Source organism: Sinocyclocheilus rhinocerous, unplaced genomic scaffold (assembly GCF_001515625.1).
Source record: "Sinocyclocheilus rhinocerous isolate Xijiao unplaced genomic scaffold, SAMN03320098_v1.1 scaffold1149, whole genome shotgun sequence".
In the NCBI taxonomy this organism is placed as follows: Eukaryota; Metazoa; Chordata; class Actinopteri; order Cypriniformes; family Cyprinidae; genus Sinocyclocheilus; species Sinocyclocheilus rhinocerous.
The window spans coordinates 295,137-317,115 of NW_015664180.1; the positions used below are offsets into that span (position 1 = coordinate 295,137).

The 21,979-nt window shown below is 38.4% G+C and overlaps 2 protein-coding genes across 2 annotated transcripts; both read right to left on the reverse strand.

The window, feature by feature from the left end:
* Positions 1-3,981: 3,981 nt before the first annotated feature.
* On the reverse strand, positions 3,982-5,519 carry LOC107729713 (relaxin-3 receptor 1-like). Its single transcript, XM_016540388.1, has one exon. The coding sequence runs from the start codon at positions 5,361-5,363 to the stop codon at positions 4,161-4,163; it is 1,203 nt and encodes a 400-aa protein (XP_016395874.1). The 5' UTR covers positions 5,364-5,519; the 3' UTR covers positions 3,982-4,160.
* A 1,996-nt stretch (positions 5,520-7,515) lies between these two features.
* LOC107729712 (cyclic AMP-responsive element-binding protein 3-like protein 3-A) lies at positions 7,516-17,079 on the reverse strand. The gene is made up of 10 exons (XM_016540386.1): positions 16,934-17,079; positions 16,565-16,678; positions 16,067-16,301; positions 15,732-15,865; positions 15,457-15,567; positions 15,261-15,367; positions 14,962-15,030; positions 14,794-14,878; positions 11,992-12,088; positions 7,516-8,567 (listed from the first exon to the last, which is right to left on the reverse strand). Exons 1-10 carry the CDS (start codon positions 16,952-16,954, stop codon positions 8,254-8,256), a joined length of 1,287 nt encoding a protein of 428 aa, XP_016395872.1. The 5' UTR covers positions 16,955-17,079; the 3' UTR covers positions 7,516-8,253.
* Between the last annotated feature and the right edge of the window lie 4,900 nt (positions 17,080-21,979).

Here is a 21,979-nt window from a genome sequence, read left to right on the forward strand (position 1 = left end):
GGGTTTCACCCTCAAACTAGGTGGCAGGGCTGATTTTTTTTTGTCCGTCTGAAGATTTAAAATGCTTGTTGCTAGGCAACTGTACCACCGGTCCATCCCATAATAACACACTATGCAATTAGCCATGACTGGAGAGTGTATGTAGCCCCTGACTAAAGAATAGAAAGCCATGATCTTCAACCTCATATCCAGGTTTTGCTTTGGGGAGCGAGTGTTCATTATTTTTGAATCCTCTTCAAAGTTAAGTGCATACTTTTCTTAAGTGCGTACTTTGTTGGAGCTTGTTGGCTTGCTTTTGCTCTACTTTAATGATTGCAATGGGTCTGTAAGTGCGTCTTTCACAAATCTTAAAGTCTTAAAGGTACACTCGGTATTTGTTTTGTTTATTTTACTTTCAATGAGCTAAGCTGGTTAGCATAGCCATGATATTTTCTGTTGGTAGATGATTTAACAACACCATCTGGTTCTAAAAAGTATCTTTTTTCATAAATTGACATTCAAAATTAGCCATGTATTAACTGCGAGTAAAATTTATTGCTAATATTTATAGCAGATGGTTATTAGTGAAGAGTGAGGGACTGTTAACGTTATTGTGGTGCCTAATGCTAAATGCTAATGCTAATAGACGTCTCCACTAGGGACATCTCGGTTCGGGTGCATGAGGCCTTACAATGAATACAGGCAATTCACCCTCAATCCAGAAGGGGGCGCCCGCAGCAATGCAACGCTGTTTGATAACCGCCAGCAGAAGAACAGCGGATGCCATGAGTTGCGAACTTGAAAACAAAGCCCACTAGACAGTGACCATGTGCTGATTCTGAACGTGTCTCTCATTGACAAAGGAGTATACTTTAAAGGCTTAAAGGCAAAATATAGGCTATTTTGATAAAGTACCAACTGTGCTGTCAAGTTAGCAATGCTGGAACTGATATGTTTTGTGTGTGTGTGCGCCGGCCTGATCACTTCAACTCTTTCCTTATACCAGCAGAATCAACTTAAAACACTCCGTCATTTATTGTCTTATTAATAATGCATCGGAACGTTAAAGAACACGACACACACATCTCCCGGAAATCCTGTATAATTCAACCAATCCGATGACGACTTCGAAACTGCTGAAGTGTTTCCACTTTTGTGTGTCGTATGCATCAGCGTTTAGCCAACAGTCCGTGGGCGTGACGTCTGAGGCTGAGACTAGGAAGCAGGCATATTGGATGCAGAAACTTTCTTAGCTGCACTGGCCAATATTGAAGTTGTCTTGAACTGATACTGACACCTAGTGGTGTGGATGTAGTATCTCACAGAAGTTTTCAATTACCAGTGTTGTTTTAGAAATGATGTAGCCGTAATCAACTTTTCGGCTGATTTGAATGATATGATTTTCTTTTGGCTGCACTGGCTAATACTGTAGTTGTCTTGAACTGATACTGACACCTGTGGTGTGGATGCAGATTTCAGTTACCAGCATCATTTTAGAAATAGCCATAATCAACAAGATACTTTTTTATTAGGCTGATATGACTGCGGTTTTGTGTTCATAAAAATATTTTTCAAAAAGTTTATTAGATTTTCTTTTTTGTATGTATATTATGCCTTAAGACATCATTTGAACCTTGTTTTATCAAAATGTATGCAATATTTATTTTTGTCTAAAAGAGCTTTTTGCAAATTTGGTTAGTATAATATATATTTTACAAACAACATAATATTATAACACTTCATACAGACATTGAAGTAAGTTCAGCAAGCAAAAACTCACCCGAAGGGCTTCAATATACTGACAACAAAGCACACCACTGACTCCGACATTGGACCAAAATGTCACCGTAAGTAATTATACAGCACAGTTGAGTTCAGATTCAGATCTTTAAATCAGTTTGGCTCATTAATGGTCTGTCACACCAGCTCATCTGCATACTCTCAACACCTAGATATAGAAACTCACAGCTAGGGTGATTCTCTCTTGCAGATATAAGCTCTTTATATATTAATTTATGGTAACAAGTCATAGATTAATAATTGAACATGTAGCCACAGTTTCCATCGGTCACAGTAGAGTTTTCATGACAATGAGGGTCAGCTCATTCAGGTTGGTGCAAGTTGTCACATTTAAGTGCTATAAATGTATATAATTTATTATTAATATTTGTTGCTAATGGCAATAGTTATGATAGTTGCACTTTTATTTGTTTTTCTTTGTGTTAAGTAAGTGTTCATGTATATATCATTAACGATATCAGTAATGATATTTAATATATATTTATCTGAAAATCCTGTTGCAATTCACCCAATATAGTGTGATTCAAATATCAATGAAAAGGTATGCGTTTAATAAACTGTATCTTGTTTCCTGTACAATAATGATAAACATGTCCAATGTAAAAAAGTGTGACAACTTGCCCCAGTCTTCCCTAAATCATGACCTGGCATTGTCATTGAGGAGATAAACCAGCGAAAGTGGCTTAAATTGTCAAATCTGTCTCATCTGAAAAGGTTCAGTCAGAGGAACAATGTCCTTTGAAGAGTTTCAGAAGATTGCAGGACTAATGATTAATGATGCCAGGCTAAAATGGTTTTACTATAAGATATTCTCCCTGCGTGCGAGGCATGTGCAAGTGTGTGTATTAGAAGGTACCAAATCACTAAAGCCTCAAAGCCTACAATGGCATTGTAATGTATATTGACTGCTAAATGATGCAAGAATATATTTAGGCTGAAAAAATAACTGACAAATGTAAATAAAAATAAATAAATAATGTCATTAATGAGTTAACGCTCTTTAACTCTGCCTTACATTTTGTTGTCAATAAACCTATATAACTAATTATCTCAGATTGAATTTTTAATTCTGTTTGATGGCTTAGGGATGGGTATTTAGAGTCCCAAAATGATTTATTGTACAGTATATTCCTACAAAGATATTTTATGCCAAAGCTGTATTTTTTGATGAAGTCCCTGAGGATATAGCCAACATAAGAAAGATTTCAGCGAGCACTTTCTGTTATTTACTCCACCTCACGTCTTTCAAAACCTGTTTGACACAAAAGGATTTATTGCAGAATGTCCAAGCTGCTGTTTTTCATACAATGAAAGTGAATGGTGACTATTGCTCTCAGGAGAGATTTTAAATGCGTACTGACTTAAATTCCAGGCCGTTCCTCACAGAAGTTTTCAAATGACTTAAGAAGACATTGAAAATAGTGTTTGAGTCTTGTGGACAATTTTTATGATGCTTTATATTGCTTTTCCCCTTTTTTAACCCTGGTCTCCATCCGCTTACAGTGTGAAGAAGAGAGCAGCTTGAACATTCTGCTAAATATCTCCTTTAGCGTTTTCTGGGCGTGAAGTTGATTTGAAACAATATGAGGGTGAGTATATTGACAAAATGTAATTTTTTAAGCGAACTATCCCTTAATGGCTCAAATGTGGTAATCTATTGTGGTGTATTTATAAACAATACATATATATGGTTTAATACTAATTTAAATGAATTGGAAACACACAGTTATAGGTCAAATTGAAAAGAGATAAGAGAATTTTCTCTTTCAAAATCAATCATCATCACTTGCACAGTTTGGCTGGTCAATGTTAATTCACAAAATTATTATTTTGTTAGTTAGCTACATAGGTATTTTATTAGTTTAGTTTTTTGTACAACATAAGATTTAAATACGCTGAAAGACTAATCAAAGTGTGAAACTTCATTAAATTCTACACAACTGCAAGTAAATTCATAATTGACAGAGTACTGAATGATTGATGTGTTAACCAGTGATCTCATAAAATAAGAGAAGACTAGACCCTTCTACATCTTAACATTTTTTTCTTCTTTTTTCAAAGCCTGAAAAACACACATGGATAATTTATCGCTCCCTTGAAGGATGTCTCGGAGAAAAAAATCCTTAAGATGTGCTACTAATATGCAGCAAAGCAAACTAAGGTGAATGGGTCCTGAATTCCCAAGGGCTCTGATGACCGGAGGTGCATGTGAAAGCGGCTGCGCGCCAAAAGGTACGTGGAAGTTGAGAGAGAAAGACAAATGCACAAAAGTGTTTCTGAACGAGCGGAAGGGAAAGTGGGGCAGCTCCCAAAGGACGTTCCTCACGCCTGCTTCGTCCTGTCAATCAAAAACCAAGATGAACGTGAAGGATCCACCTTTTTCAAACATCCATCTGCACAAGAACCAGTACAGGAGGCGCCTCGGCTACTTTGGCTTTGCGTGGGAGCAGCCGGGCAAGGCTTCGGTAGGACGGCGTGGCCCTCAGCAGGAGTTCTTTGAGTCCGGCCCGGAATTCGCGGCGGATCAGGCAATAGAGCACCGGGTTGAGGCAACTGTTTGTGTGGGCCAAGCACACAGTCAGCGGGAAAGCGTATGCCTGGGCATTGTAGAAGGCCTTGCTGAAGGGCACCAGGTCGAACTTAATAAGGACGCCCCACAGAGTCAGGGCCTGATTGGGCAACCAACACAAGAAGAATGACAGGACAACGATCACAACCGATTTGGTGACCTTCGAGCGCCGCTTGTGCCGCCCCTGCTCACTTTCGGAGCCCGCCACGCCGCTAATCCTACGGTTTAGCACGATTCTTAGAAGTAAGAGATAGCAAACGGTGATCACCACCAGCGGGATCAGAAACCCAAGCAGGACCTTTTGCAACTGATACAGTCCTAGCAGCAACTGCGGGTCCCAGCTTCCCGTTTCAGGGAAGCGGACCAAGCACAGCTCCTCGTCTGTCGCAACTTGGGCTATCGTGGAATAAATTGCATGTGGGAGAGTTGCTATCAGGGAGACGACCCAAATGCCCAAGCTGATCCACTTGGCCGCAGCCGCCGCCGCTCGGCGACTGTGCATCTTCAGCGAGGACGCGATGGAATAGTACCTGGCCACGCTCATGGCGGTCAGGAAAAATACGCTGGCGTACATGTTCATAGTGGTGACCGAGCTGATGATTTTGCACATAACTTTGCCGAAGGGCCAGCGGAAATCCAATGCTGTGTCTACGGCCCAGAACGGTAGGGTTAGGACGAACTGCAGGTCAGTTAGAGCCAGACCCATCACAAAGCAGTTGATGGAAGACTGCTTCTGCCGGTAGCGTGAGTGCAGCAGGTAGAGCGCCAGAGAGTTGCCTACAAGTCCCAGAGCGCACACCACTGAATAAATGAGGGCGATCATCACACGCACAGCCAAACTAGACCCATCACCTTGTAGCGTTGAACTAGACTCCTTTGTCAACAAATGCAGCCAGCAGCGTAAAGACAGGTTCCCGCTGGCAGCGTCCGTACAGTTGTCCAGCACCGCACTGGTGTCCAGTGTGTGCTCACATTCTCCCAGCTCCAGAGTTTGTGTGGTGTTATTCCTCTCCATGGCAGGCTCCCACTCAGTCCGTTGTCATGGTGAAATGATGCAAACGGAGAAACGAATCCATTCATGTAATTTACCTCAAGTTCATTGCGACCACCGCACTTTGTCTGCCGGCATGTGTAATTACTTCACCGGCTGCGAGAGCGCAATCTCATCAGTCCCTCTCTCTCTCGCACCTCTGTGCGCTCTACAGCGCGCGCACATTCTTTTATACTCCGATGAGCATGACGTGCGTCCGCGCGCTGCTAAGGCACGCGCCGCTTTTATGTCGGCTGCATACATATACGCGGTGCGTAATGAAACCTAGTTTTTACGTGTTGTGGTTCGTAATACTAAATGAATGTTAAAGTTTTTAAAAGTCATACGGATGAAGCTCAATGACTTCGATTCGGTTTTATACAGGAATGTTGTTTTGGATAAATGCATTATAGCTTAAAATACCTACAATATAAGCTATGTCAATGTCACTTAATCTTTTGTCACAATATCAATAATGCATTATAGAAAATATAAGTGCTATTTGACATTTAGTTTCGATTTCTTAAAAATTTTACTGTTTAGAAAGTTTTTATACTATATATTACTATATATATATATATATATATATATATATATAATATTGTATATTATTGTATATAGTATATTCTTCTATGTATTCTATATTATGGCTTCTCTAAAATCAGCATCCACTAAATGATATATTTAGTTATATACATTTATATAGGCTATATACATTTTCAATACGATTTAGAGTAGAAAAATCTATTATTATCTATTACAATTATGGAAAATTGTATCATACAAAGATCATATTTTTTATAATTATATACAAAAAGTATGGCATCTAATCTTGGCATGTAGTATTTTAAAAACAATATCTATTAAAATATATTGCTCTCTCTAGAAGTTTAGTAATTTAGAAGATTACTGAGCTAGGAATTGCACAATTTTTGCCTTGAGGAGCACAGAGTTTGAAATTTATCTGTACAAACTTTGTGCATCAAATCAGCGCCAGATTAATCAAGTAAAAATGCAGCTCTCTGACAGGTGCAATAGACGTGTGGACCTGGAGGCCAAGGGCCCAAGGGAGACATCAAAGCGAAGAGACACACCGCAGTCCTGTGGATGAAAGATGCCAGTTTATCTCCGAATGATTAAAGAGGCACTGAGTAAGATGGAAACCTTCCTGAAAAATAGTTTGTTCTTTATCAGAACCTGCTAAACCTGTTCACACAATTACATTTGAATATTATTACTGAGCTCAAGATTATGCATAATTTATACATCTTTTGTATTTTTTCCAAGTTTTCTTATCTAAAAGTGACTTGAAGTACCTCCCACACTGTTTTCTCATTCCTGAGCACTGAAGGTTATTCACTTTACAGTCCCTGATATGTCAAAGAAAAAATGAAGTTATTCATATATATAGTTAAGGATAGAAATCTACACAAACTACTGCTTTTATGTCTAATCATTTGTGCATCTCTTAAAGATTATAAAGTGCCTTTACATTGATAATGGGTCTAGCCACATAAAAACTGTATTTGTCAAGGATGCTCGTATTTGTTTTTACTGAGATTCACCTGTTCACCTGTTCTTCTCATCTGCACTGGCCTCATTCTGTCTCTCGTGACATCCAAATTGTGCTGAAAGGCATTTATGTGTTGACGTCGACCCAGAGTTGAAGACGGAGAGCTTACCATTTCATAAGATGTATTTTACAACATTTATTGGAAAAAGCAACAACAAAGCAACCCCATAAAATAGGTTGAAAGGCAATTCAACACAACGTTTTATTGAAAAATCACGATTTGTTATCAAAAGCAATTATGCACACTAACTTGTTCTTAGTCCATAAAAACTACTTCAGCCTTCAGATTAATACCCATAAAGCAAAACTGTCTTCAAAGAGAAGACAAACACAAGGCAGTACTTTAGGACAAACTTGCTGAAGGATTCAAAATGTAAAATTCATGATTTGGAATGAGCTGATTTTGTGTTATTATTCACCTCAGCTGTAGTGCAAGTAATACACTGGCAGAGCAGATAGTTCAAACTTCTAGTGATCACAGCCATAATATATTCAGTGGAGTCCAAAAGTGATGCTACATCTGGGATTTTAATTAATAATTTAATAACCTTTAATCTGGGGGAAAAGTAAAATAAATAATAAATATCTAACATTTGAAAATGTTAGTCAGATTTCATTGCTTGCATTGAACTTTTGAATTCATTCTTTTTTATTTCAACTTTTCACTCAAATTGTTATTTTTATGTACATTTTATTAAGCTACACAACGCTCTGAATACTTGATTCTAATTGGTCAATCACGTCATCGAGCAGCCAGATATTTCCAAATATTATGATATTTCCACAGCAATATTATTTCAGCATTCGTCTAGTCCGATTGTTTTGTACGTTGTATAGTGGACTATTTTTTTTTCATAGCTGAAGATTTACAGGTAAGATTGTAAAAAATATCCCATATCAATATGCCATGTTTATTTAGCGTACGTGTAAGCCTAAATAAACAAGCAAGATAATGTACACTCAGTCAGCCAGTTATTCTCGCAAAAATAATTATTTAAAATAAACATTTTTTGGTTTGGACCCCAATGCATTTTAACGAAAAGTAAAGATTGTCTGCTTAAGGCAAGCCTAAAACGTGAGCGAATGCATTTCCAGCATTCCAAATCAACAGATAAAATTGGACTTGTTATTTTATCCAAAGTTTGATAATATATAAATAAGCAGCTACGTACTGTATCTTTTTAAATTACTTCAGCAGAAAGAAGAAAAAGGAGCTTCCAGCAATCTGTTGGCTGGCTCCCGTCTTCAAAAGCGCTGTTAAAGGAGTTTTGACAAATCCCCGGGTAAATCCCCTTCTGCCCTTCACATATCATCAGCATGAGGACTCCGCCTTGAGCCACGTCGTGGATTCAAGGTCACTGTCGATACATGCCCAGTGATGGGGTCTCCATGGTGATGGTCGTCATGCTGGTCTAAACTGTGGTTGTGAGATTCAGAATCGTAATTGGTGAATTCTGGTCTCCTGTTAAGTCCTCCCAGCAGCGACGCTATCTCCGCCATACTTTTATCCTCAGAGAAGCGCGGGAGCATTTTGGAGTCATCAGACGCGGGGAACGGATGCTCCAGGGCGCGCAGCACGCGAGAAGACTGAAGGTTGTGCAGTGACCGTGAATGAACTGAAAGGGGTTAAAGAAAATGTAAGAAAGTTACTTCAAACTCCTTCTTGTAAAAAGTGTGTCTGTGCTATCCTTCTTTAAAACAAACGCCACTTGATATTTGCACTTTTGGACCTTTAGAAAATAAATGTAGCCTACACTCTCACTAGTTTAAGTAATTAATCTATTAACAACAGTGTCTATACATAAATCACCACAGAATTCTTTCATTGTTCTCCTCTTATGTCGGTCGTGAAAATTCCCGCCACAGTGTCATTTCCAACACATCACCAAATCCTGTTGTAATTACGTTCTGTAACGTAAATTAATTTGTAAACTTTTATGTGAATAAAATGGCCGACTCATTTTGTCTTGCTAAGGCTCATTTCTGAGCTAGCAGTTTGTATAATAAATACACACAAAAAAATTGTATTTTCACACGTTTTGCATCATTTGATGCACACTGAAAATATGATGTTCACAAAGGATAGGCCTATTTATCTTAATTTCTCTTTAGTTTCTTCACACATCATGTCTCATACAGGGCCGGCGCCAGGACACACGACTTGGGGGTGGGGGGCTTTTATATTTCTTGGGGGGGCCGAATTGCGAAGTGAACGCTCAAAATACATTATTTGGGTAATAATTAACTAACACTTTAATACATTAACTAACATTAACTAATGCAACCTTATTATAAAGTGTTACAATTATTTGTTATTAAAGCATATACGTTCACAAAAACACTTTGCAAGCAGGTGTGCATGATTTGGCATGGCAGCCAATATAATTAATAACCGTTTCCTTACCTAAATCCTGCGTTTGGACCAGGCTCGGTCACAGAATCACATCACTCTGTGCTTCTGAAATTATTATGTTTTTCTATATAGTGTAGAAGTTAGCTATCTCTGGGTCGTACGTGGCCGCTTGTCAAGCATGAAAAACACAAGTTTTATTTAAATTCTGAATATATTATTGTATAGCCTACAGCATGCAAAGAGCGCTCCCTTTAAATTTATTAAAAACTGTCACTCCATCATGATCTCACAAAGTTCCATTTTAACCAATGAATGTGACCACACAATGAAACTTTTTTTGAAATGAAGTTACGAGCATGATAGAACTCGGCACCGGACAAAAAGCGGTGAGTGCATGGATTCCAACCTTAACTACCTCTGATTGGCCATTGCGTTGTAGAAATCAACAAACATGTCTGTGATTGGCTACGTTGCTCACCTCTTCGAAAATGCATTGTAAAATCATTTGACGCTTTCCAAAGCAGAAGGGCAGATACACTGGATTGTTTGCCAAATCTATTTCGTTATGCTATTATTACGAAGAAAACAGATCCTAGACCAGGAGTTATCGGCAGCTTTTCCATCTAAAAGCAATCAGTAAGACTATTATACACTATGAGTTAGACTATTATACACTAAAGTCTGACTATCCCCCTCGGTCCGGAGAGGGGGCACAGGGATTTAACTGGTCTCATATTTCATCTTAAGCTTTTAACTGACACTATAGACCCTTTTAGGGCCGACGTCACAATTACGTCACAGCGCTAGCTGGAGGCAAAACAAAGGGAAAACTGGAGGCGGCTCATTCAAACCAGCGCAGGTTCGGCTACATAAGGAGCTTAAAATATCATTTTGTTGTGATGTTGAGTGCCAGAATCGATGTAATACAGCCTCAAATTAGAAATTTTATTGCATACCTGCTGCCACTGCCAGACAAAAAACCGAGGACAGCTGTGGTTAAACGCAATAAAACGAGCAGACTGGACAGAAATGATCGTCAAAAATGCTTGTGTTTGCAGCGCACACTTTTCATCAGAAAAGGTTCAATAAAGTATTGTCTTTTGTTGTTATGGATGCTTGTAAAGATTTCTTGCATCTCACGACTATGTTGTGTATAAAATAATGTCTGTGTGCATGTGTGTAAAACAACAAACTGACGATTTATATGCTTAATCATTTGTAATTGTATATACATTGTTGTGATCAATTGTGGCTGGAATAATAATGTAGCTGTAAAAAGAGTTGCCTGCTGAAATTGAAATGTACAGTGGGTACGGAAAGTATTCAGACCCCCTTAAATTTTTCACTCTTTGTTATATTGCAGCCATTTGCTAAAATCAGTAGTCCTGTCAGATCGTCCATTCTTTGAGTGAGCGTGTAACGTTACAGTTCGACCGATCTGGTTTCGTCCGTTAAAGTTAACCTTTTCAAATAACAGCGAGTGACCTTACATGTGCAGGTAAAATCGTATTTTCTCCAATCATTGTTAAAAATACAAGTTAACAAACTTCATAGCTAGCGTTAGTGAAGCGGTCAGGGGAATCTTTCTGCCTCCACCTAAGCTCCACCCACAGAAAAACGTCACAATGTCACAATCAAAAAAACAGAAAAAGGGTCTATTGTCTCCTTGGTAATCAAGTACACTAACTTTTAGGAGAAAAAAAATATTGGAGGCGAAATCGTGGTGAACATGATTCCACTATTTTCCTAAAAAAAATGTATACAAAACATTTTACAAAATAAATATTAAATAGTTCATCGATATCTCACTATTTATTAAGATTATAATATTTTTTCTGTGGAATAATTCATATTTTTATGATGGATTTTAATATTTTGGATATTGGACAAGGGTTAAATAAAAATCTGTATATGAAGGGCATTTGAAAATTAGCAAATGTAATTTGCAACAGCATGATTAAACTTCTGTGACCTTCATAGACCAAAAAAAATAAAAAAAATCCGTTTTTAATAAAACTTTATGACACAAAAGTGCTCTAATTTTAAGAAACACCCATAATGCGAAGATATTTATACACTTTTTAACATATACATATTGTCAATCCCTCATAATCAAACTGATGACCTTGGTTTTGACTAGTTATAGTACAGTAGAAAGTAGAACGGGAATTTCAAGTTATTTTTGTCTGTGGAGGAAATAATCATACAAGTCACTGTGTGACACATTTTCCCCTGTTCTTTTTTCCTGCACTTCAAAAGAGCTGAAGTGCTCAACAGGACGCTAATCGAACAAGACTGTGACCAAGTGCACCAAACTTTAACCATGACCTATGCTTAGCCTGCAGAATAAGAATTGATTCCCTTCAGAAACACTGACAGCAGTTTGATGAGGACAAATTACAGCTTTTCTTCCACGCCGTTGATTCAACGTGTGGGAAACATGACTAAGCTGTTTGCCATTCTTCCAGTCCGCGTCACCTCTCAGTACTTCCAATAACTGTCACAAGGTTTCAGTCCAAGCCTAATGGCTTGTCAACCAAATGATACATTACACAGATTGAAGAACCCCTTGTTCTTCAAGCATGACATTTTCCTCTCAAGTTAGCGGCGAGAGGATATAAGGTAGTTGTAATGGGTTTTTCCCCTCAAGGACTGGATGGAGGAGATGTTTTGGCCAGAAAACTCACCTCTCAATGGGCTGAAGTCTCCATGTTGGCTGACCTTGGTATCTGTGAAGGGCTTCAGATTGGGCAGCAGAATCAAAGTGAAAGACAGAAGCAGCACCTGAGGGACAGAGGCAGATGGAAAGCTTGAGTGTAGCAGCACGGAAGGCCATTAGTGAAGCACAACTTTGATGTAACATGTATTTTTGGGGTATGTTCTCAAGTAGCTGTAGATCTTGTTATTAGTTTCTTGTTATGTGATTATTTAGTTCCCAAGCCTCCTTCATGTTGAGGAACACTGATGATTGCTTTAAAGGATAGTTCACCCAAAAATGAAAATTATATCATTAATTACTTACCCTCATGTCATTTCAAACCCGTAAGACCCTTGTTCATCTTTGGAACACAAATTGAGATGTTTTTGATGAAATCGGAGAGCTTTCTGACCCTAAAAAATTATGGTTGGACCACTGATGTCACATGGACTTTTTTAACAATGTCCTTACTATCTTTCTGGACCTTGAACATGGTAGTTGCGTTGCTGTCTATGCAGGGTCAGAAAGCTCTCGTATTTCATCAAAAATATCTTAATTTGTGTTCAGAAGATGAACGAAGGTCTTACGGGTTTGGAACGAGTAATTAATAGCTATGTTTCCATCCACCTATTTTTATGTGCATTTTGGATTATCGCATAAAAAAACGGTGGATGGAAACGCCAAGATGCGCATAAATTCTAAAAATGCGCATAAAAAACGTATGCGCAGAACTGAGTAGGATAAACTTTTTATCCGATAAGAAAAAATGCGCATAAACTACGATGGAAACACATTTACCGAATAAATTCCACCATGCGCATTTGAAAAAGTCATGTGATTTTGCGCTATGAGACGGGATAAATTGACTAACCAGCGGACCGATCTCGTTCACAGCATCTATATGTTGTTTTGGTCATTCTGAAATGCCTGAGGAAAGTCTGTCATCAAAGTATTTCTGTATATGTACTGTCTTACATGACTGCTTTCCCAAACAGCAGGCATCCACCTCTAAAAGCAATGGCCGCATTTATTGTTATGTCTGCTCTCTCTGAAGCGCAAGTAATTTATTACATATGAAAATTATTATATGGCTTCTCCTATCTCCTTAGAGATACTTAGTGCCAGTTTATCAGGAAGTGACGATTTTGTTCTCTTTGACTCGTTGGATGGAAACGGTGCTTTATTCGCAAATGTTTTATGCGATATTCCAGTTTTGCGCATAAGTTAAATTTGCGTCTTTGGATGGAAACATAGCTATTGAGAGAATTTTCATTTTTGAGCGAACTATCCCTTTAAGAGCATTTGTCAGTCAAAGTCTTGACTAGTCATAAAACACAATGAAATGTACCTTAGTGTGAGACTTTTTTTTTGTACCTTATGTACCTTAGTGTGAGTCAGTTTTTTACATTTACTCAATTGAAGTCAACCAGAAATGGCAATTTCAATTAATATTACTTGTGTAATGACAAAGCTGAATTTTCATGAGCCATTACACCCATCTTCAGTGTCAAATAATCCTTCAGAAATGGTGCTCAAGAAACATTTCTTCTTATTAGTGTCATAATGAAAACAATGCTACTTAGTATATTTTGTGATACTTTTTTTTCCCAGGATACTTTAATGAACAGAAAGTTTAAAAAAAAGTAAAAAAAATCAAATTACATAATTTGGCATTTGAAACATATCAGTCTGATTTTGAGAGGCTTGACATTATTGAGATTATTTCATTCTTGTGACAGGATAAAATAATAGTAAGAAATAGAAATATAGACATAGTAAGCAACAACAAATATGGGAAGCACTTAAGTATAGAGACCAATTCTCACTTATAACTAGCTGTTTAGTAGCATGCATATTACTAGCATATTGGCTGTTTATTAGTACTTATAAAACACATATTCTGCATGACTATATTCTACATCCTTAATCCTACCCAACACTTAAACATATCTACTTAACTACTAATAAGCAGAAATTAGGAGTTTATTTAGACAAAAGTTAATAGTGAGAACTGGACCTAAAAGTGTGACCCAAATCTGCATGTAGGTTTTTTTGTTGTTGAAATTTTAAAAAGTAATCTTGTTTCATCTTTCATTCCTTACAGTGTACAGTTTGTATTTGTTTTGCATCTTTCTAGGGAATTTTTCTTGGCACTGAATTTGGATTGCTTATGGTGGGTTGTGGGTTGAGGCAATGTTTTCTGTAAAATTGCTTTGAAACTATTCATGAATCTGTAAATAAATGGCTCAGATTGGAAATGCTTCTCTTCAGGTTTATACATCTAAAAGCATAGATAATATTTTCCAGACCATTTTTCAATAATTTATTGGAATCCAGTTTAATTCATTAAAAAATAAACATTTTGCAAACATGCTTCGTATTTTTCTTAATATTCTTCGTATTTGTCTCTATAAATAAGTATATATAAGAGATATTATATTTTAGCACAGGAATCATCTTTTGATTGGGGGGGGGGGGTTTAAAAGTTTTAACATCAGCTGCAATTTTTTTTATTTCCTTTTCTGTTTCTTTGAAAGGACATGTACTGATAAATCATTCAAAGGGAGATCAAGAATGTGTGTTTGAGTCTTTTTTGGTTTTGTGTTGATGTAAAGATGTTTGTGGTGAAAACACATTGACTTTGAGAGAAAACTTAGAGAAAACAGTGGAAAGTGCCAAAGAAAATGCTATGTGTTATGTATGTGTGCAGCGTGTGATTTTAAATGCCCAAAGCGTGATTACTGTATGCCTAGATCTTTCATGTGCTAATATCTCTTCTTTTAACCATTACCAGAATGCAGGTCCCAGTCTGGGCCGTTTTGTTGGATCCATTCATGACCATCACCTGCAGCCGACGCAGTTGTTCCATCAGGGAGCTGAAATGGAGAGAGTGGGGTAAAAGTTCAATTTCAGGAGCCTGAATGGAGTGTGAAGATTACCAAGTAAATGATTCCCTCACATGTTGCATTTCTCCAGCTGGAAGACTTTCCTCTGCAGATCCTGGTTGTGTGCGCTGCATGCCGCCATCCTACGAAAACAGATTTCCCATAAGAACCATGTAAAAGAAAACGGGTTGCAATCAAATCCACTCTCAGGTTAATTCTCATACACAGCAGTGAACTTCCACCTGGTATTTTGCCAGGGGGTTTGTGTTCAGTAGCTGCAAATTTCATCAACTCGGATTATGATTTTTACTCCGTCATTCGACACACGTAGCTTCCGCTTTTGCTTCATTTGTTCGAGCACAACCGTCGATACCTGCTCTCCAGGCCGTCGATGTATTCTTTCTTCTTCTTCCTGCTCTCTTGGGCCGACTGCTTGTTGCGGATCTTTCGGCGGATTTTCTTCAGAATCCTTTCCTCGTACTTGATCACGGGAGGGAAGCAGAAACATTGAGCTACAAAGACAATCGGCTGCACTCTACTATTATGGTGTAATTGCCAACTGACGGTACCTTGGTAAGCAGGAACTGATTTGGCAGAGTCAGTCCTTCCTTGGCAAGCAGTCGTTTCTCATCCTCTGTGAGAACCAGCTCCTGGTAGGACTGCTGGGTTGCCTTTGTGGCCTGGAATATCAAATAGACAAGAAAGTAACAAATCCAATCAACATCTCTGTGTGCCTGGATGGTCAGAAACCTATCGAGTTCACCTTTTATCTGCACTCAAGTTCACCTTTTCCCTATTCTGCCATGTGTGCTTTACCTAGCTTCATGCCTGAGTGCAAACTCACAGGCTCTGGTGTGCCAGATAGCAGCAGGTCCTTGACAGTAAGAGGGAATCCAGTGTTCGGTTGTGCCTGTGGTGTTTCAGATGCACACTGCATCCCTCCGGCCCTGTCTGGGAAGAAGCCAGTCTCCCAGCCATCTGCAGCAACAGATAATACTATTTATCCTTCGTTGTTTGCGTGTGTATAGATTCAAAAAGCTCAGGAATAGGGACTTATCTTCAGAGCGTGTAGCAAAACAGGGCACAATGCAGTGAATCAATAAGTGGGAGGCTAATCATCTGTGTTTACAGGGTCTCGAGTCACCAGGAAGATTCGCTTCCTGAATACTTGATACTCACTAAAATTAAATGGGAAGTTGGTGTCGAGATTGTGTTGCGCCTGGGATACAACGATGCGAGGCTCCAAAGGAGGGCTTGCGGTTGGCGGCGGACTGTCGATGTGATCCGAATGAGGCTCTTCGCTGATTCCGCTGTCGCTAGGAGAGGGCGACCAAACTGGAGATCCAGAAACAGAGTCATACCCACCTAAAAGTGCGTTGAAGAAGTCCTCGTTACCCTGAGCGGGCATCATCATCTGGCAATCGAGAATACAGGATGGTGAATGATGAGATTATTTCTTTTGCGGAACACAAAAGAAGACTTTGAACAATTTTAAAGAACTGTTTTCCATCAAAAACATTCTTCAGAATATCTTCTTTTGTGTTCTGCACAAGGAATAAAGACAAAAAGATTTGGAATGACATTAGGGTAAGTAAATTATCATTTTCATTTTGGGAATAAATTTCCTTTATGTTAAACTTCGAAGAATTGAAAAAACTTGGAAGAAGCCAGACTTACATGGGGATCTTGAACTGGCCAAAGCTGATCGATTTGTGGTCCTATAGTCTCATGCCGTAAGATGCCGTCATTCTTATCAAAGAGCAAATCGAGTAGTTCTAACCCTTCACCACCCTGAGATAGTGAATATAATTGCTGTATATATCATTTGTTGCCAGTGGGATTCAATGGAAAAGACCAAAAATGGACCAAAGCACCAAAACAGTTGAAAGCAAGCAAATGTTGAAACAAGAAGACAGAAAAGATAACTTTTCTATTTTTCTGAACTGTGCTCTGTATGAGATATTACACAGGCAGAGATAACACAAGCTACGTTTAATACTAATTTCTCATGCAAAACCAGTTCAAATTCAAAACATTAGGACTTGCCTGGTCTGAATAGTGCTCCATTACTGTGACCCAGGGGTAACGCAGTCTAAAATATCCTTGAAAAAACGCCAAAAATGGGACAAAACCAAAATATCTGTCAATCCTTACTCTGTCTTTGTCCCTCTGCTCACCCAGGACAAAGTTCGAACTCCAACGCAACAATCAGGTCATCATCCTCAGTTCTGCATTTGATTGGCTGTTCTTTGTTGGGATGTAAGATTAAAAAAAATGTGGGAACACCCTGGAGAAATAGCACAGTTTGTATTTCAGCCAAACATACTGCAACTTCTGTGTTAGACAGTATCAAGTAAAAATCTATAGCAATCATATAATCAGCTCGCGTCATACCAGGTAAAGTGCATCAAAAGGGCAAACTCACATTTTTTTTGTACAATTCTTTTGACCGACAGCGTACCACACTTCCCTTCTCATCCCCGGAAAAATCATTCCTTAGAATTACTTCAATGTTTCAGTGCACTTGCAAGTAAGAGTTTCAGGCATTTGTTATGGGAAAACACCTGATGCAGAGTCAGTTCAAAGGTCATATTTTCCCTTCTGTCTGAGGTAATTCGACCTTTCACACAGTTTTGATAATCAAGAAATGTATAATATACATAATAAACAATATAATTATTATTGCTAGTTGTAGAAAGTAATTATTTTCAATGTATTTTTTATTTATTGTTTTTGAATGGTAAAGATCTGTTTTGAATCATGCATATATACATACTATTATTATTATTAGTTTTACAGTGTAATTACTTTTTATTATTTTTATTTGATTTCTAATAATTTGAATTATTATTAACTAATTCTATTATTAATTATACTGCTTCTCGGACTTCACCAGACTATTATTCATTTTATTTTTTAATGGTAGAGATATGTTGCCATCTGAGCTGTTTTGAGCCATGCATATATATTTATACAATATTATTATTGCTACTTATACAATGTAAATATTTTTTTTTCTTTTTATTTAAATTATTATCAATTATAATTTTAGTATTAAAATTATACTTTTCTGACATCACCAGATTATTTTGTTTCATTTTTATTTATCTAATATTGGCTACTGCTTGTCCACCTTTACGAGGCTTGACTGTTGTATATGGCATATTTTTTGTATTTATTTCTGAACACTAAAGACCTGGGCTGCGTTCAGCCCCGACAAAAACGGTGCAAAACGATTTTTAAACGGAAACGGTGGTGCGTTGAACACCCTGTTCTGATGACGCAAGAGTTGCAACTATGGCAGCTGAGAAGGCCATTCTTTGTGTTCTTTTTGAAGAATTTTCGGAGCCTGATGAAATCGGTATAAATACATGTATTATATTGCAAAATACGCTCGATGTTTCAGTCACTGCCCTTGCCCTCCAGAATAAAGGAGAACATCCCAATTTGTCATTCAAACCGGAAACCGTAGCAAAACGATGCACACCGGTTTGAGCTTGAACTTGCCCCTGTTCTTATCCTGTTCATGACGTTGGAGCTGCTTTGAGTCACGCAGGAACAACTATCATCTCATCAGGCAGTGTGTCTTCTCTTAAACCAAGTCTATCTCCATCTACTCTTATTTCATCACCTGCCACACAAAACTTTGAAGCTGAACAGGCCCATCCAACTTTGAAAGCTATCGTGATTTACTAGGAATCATCTATTGTGTAGGCTGTAGCTTTAAAGAATCATTTCTCATTCTCAGAGGAGATCTATCGTGTATCAGATAGGCTTTGTTGAAATTTACCAGAGCCTTTTCTTTGCTTACTCTTCATTAGCAAGCACAGATTCAGTCATCAATTAAGGCACAATGTCATTTATATGCAGGGGAACTTTAAACAGGCATTAATGGCACCTTCAGATTTACGTGTGTCCACTGCGCTTACTCACCATCAAAGTTAGCAGCGTCACGCACACGGTTCAAAGCATCAGCCACCGTTTTACAAAGCACTCACGTACCTCTCCACAAGAGACATAATTAGACGGTGGAATTTCTACATGGAGTGTCAATTTCAGGGAAAGTTTGAAGGAAAACTGAAGGACGGACGGTTGGATGTTTCACCCTCTTCTTCAATACATCAATGTCTTTTCCGTAAAAGTATTGTTTACTAAAACGAAAGCCTTTTTGAAACATCACAGTTAGGCAAAAATCAATGGCAAATTAAGAGGCTTCGAATGTGACGCACAGATTTTTCTGCGCCGTTTCTATTAAGGCCTAATGACTCAGGCAAGGACACCTTTGCTGCTTTACAACGAATAGAAAATATTGGACACTTTTTCCTCATTTTAAGCAATATTTTATAGGGATAGTTCTCCCCAAAAATAAAAATAAAAATCCCATGATTTACTCACTCACCTCAAGCCATCCTAGGTGTATACGACTTTCTTATTTCAGACAAATACAATCAGAGTTATATTAAAAAATGTCCTGGCTCTTCCCAGCTTTATAATGGCAGTGAGTGGACGTTGAGATTTTGAAGTCCAATATAATGCATCCATCCATCATAAAAAGTGCTCCACATGGCTCTTGGGGGTTAATAAAGGCCTTCTGAAGTGAATCGGCACATTTGTGTAAGAAAAATATCCATCTCCGGTGAGAAGTTATATGAACGAATACAATGTTTGTTCAAAGATAACAGGTCTTCAATACTATTCTCAAAACTTTAGCACAAAGAAATTATTAATACATCGTTTATGGAAAGTTTTTTCTGAAACATTTTAGTTGGAGGTTCGTCTTACACTTTTTTTTTTAAATGTTACAACTTGTTTTGGAACATTCAGAAAACATTCAAAACTAACATTCCCACAATGTCTGCATAATGATAAAACAAAATGTTCTCTTACCGTTTGCATAACCAAAAAAACGTCTCAGGTTACGTATGTAACCATGGTTCCCTGAGGGGAACGAGACACTGCGTCCTCTAGGGGTCGCTATGGGGAACGCCTCGTCGTGACCAGTGTCTGAAGCATACATTGAAATAACACCAACTCGTTGGCCGGCGACAGCCATGACGTTGAAAGGGGGCTCAGCCCACCGCACGTTCCAATGCCGGAATGGCTAGCAGTAGCTTGTCCTGACTGAGGGAGCACCAACCCAGCTCTCAGCGAGAGGGGGGGCCCGACCTGCAGCCTGATTCTAGAATCAGGGGGTCAGCATACTGCCAGCTAGCCAAACGGTCAGCGCATCAGGGAGGCAGAGGACGGCCTAATCCGACTGACGCTGCTGGTTCCAGGCACTCCGGAGAAACAGAAAAACTCCGGAGGAATGTCCAGGTAACCCTTTTGAAACCAAAAAGGGGAGCACTGCTCAAAGGACTACCACGAGGAAAGCCCATGGAGCGAGAGATCCAACTCCTCGGAGAGGATAACGCTCGACAGAAAGCACCCGCTCACAGTAACCCTCAACGGCGAGGGGGAGGGCTGTCGCCGGCCAACGAGTTGGTGTTATTTCAATGTATGCTTCAGACACGGGTCACGACGAGGCGTTCCCCATAGCGACCCCTAGAGGATGCAGTTCGAAGTTCCACGAAAGGGAACTGTAAAACATTATAAAACTGGACTTCTGAATGTTTAGAGAACATTCCGAAATAACATTTTCATAACTTAGCAAAGCATTCATAGAACACATTTTTGTTATCTGGAATGTAATATCAAACCATATAACGGCAAAGAAAAAATGAAGAAGAAACTAAATGTGAGCTGTCAAAGAGAATTCTGAGAATGTCAGTTTATGTTTTTTTTTCACTAAATTATAAGATGAATTATTCTTTTCTTTTTCACTTACAAAAACTACATTTAACAGTATTTTACTGTAAAATTAAATGAAATGAACCTGCGAGTTACCAATTGACAGGTTTTTACCATACCATTTTTACCAATAAAATAATTATCTTTTTTTACTTAGCCAGTGACACTGAAAAGTACTTAACTAAGCATAAGCAGCCGTAACCAACATCCCATGAATGCGCCGACTGAAAAAAAAATATTTTCAGCTCACTTCATTTATTGACTGATACTTTTTAGCCACTCAGACGGTTTGAAGGCTCATGCGCCTGACCAAGTCGTTCTTTTCTGTCACTTTGATTTCATCTCAAGACAGACTGATGGTGTCCTATTGTGTCACTGTCAAAAAAAACGTCTGTTCTCGGTTTGATTAAAATGGTTGTATTCAGTGAACTTGTGACCTTGACGTGGTTGCAGTCTCTTCTTCCTCCCGTACACCTCTCAACAACAGTGAAGATTGTTGTCACATAGATGGTAAGAGCACAAATGCAATTGTATACTTTTTTTCTCTACTTCACATGCAATCCATGTGGGCGCTGTAACCATCTGGATGCTCCAGCCCCACGAACCTGTAGAATAGGCTGCAAGACAAACAAAAATAGAGCACAAAGCGTTTAGAAATGAAACATTCTCACTCTGAAGTGCAAAATCTGTCATTATAGTTGAGTGCATGCATCAAGCTGCTCTTATGCCCTTAGCTTCAAAGCAAATGCATGACCCAGCCAAAGCATGCAATGTGCTGAATCACATATTCAATCCAGCTGTAACGTACTTTATCTGCCAGCTTTTTCCAGGTTACAGGACTACCATTGAATGTGAATCTTGCAGGCAGGACTGGTGCTACAGGGATGTTTGTGGGCGTTAAACATCCTAAGTTTAAAAGGTCATTGATGAATAAGGATGTCTGTGATAATACAAAGGTAAAATCGTTAAAAAATTATGTTTAAAAAAGTGTCAAGTTCTTAGAAATGTTTTTATACAAATTGTATACATTTTCAAAATAGTCACTCTAAGTAAAAAATAATCTTAATCATAATTTGAAAGCTTTTAAACATTTTTCAAAGGTATATAAAAAAAACTTTTAAAACTTACACTAACTCCATGAACAGATACTGACCTTTTCATATATGTCATAGATAATGCTAAACTACTTCGGCCAAATCTGAGCATCCTCAGTTGAAATGTAATAGGCCTAACACATTTTTGACATGGAAATGAGGCTGTGAGGGACAGAATTACAGTGCGTTCAATGGTTAACAACATACC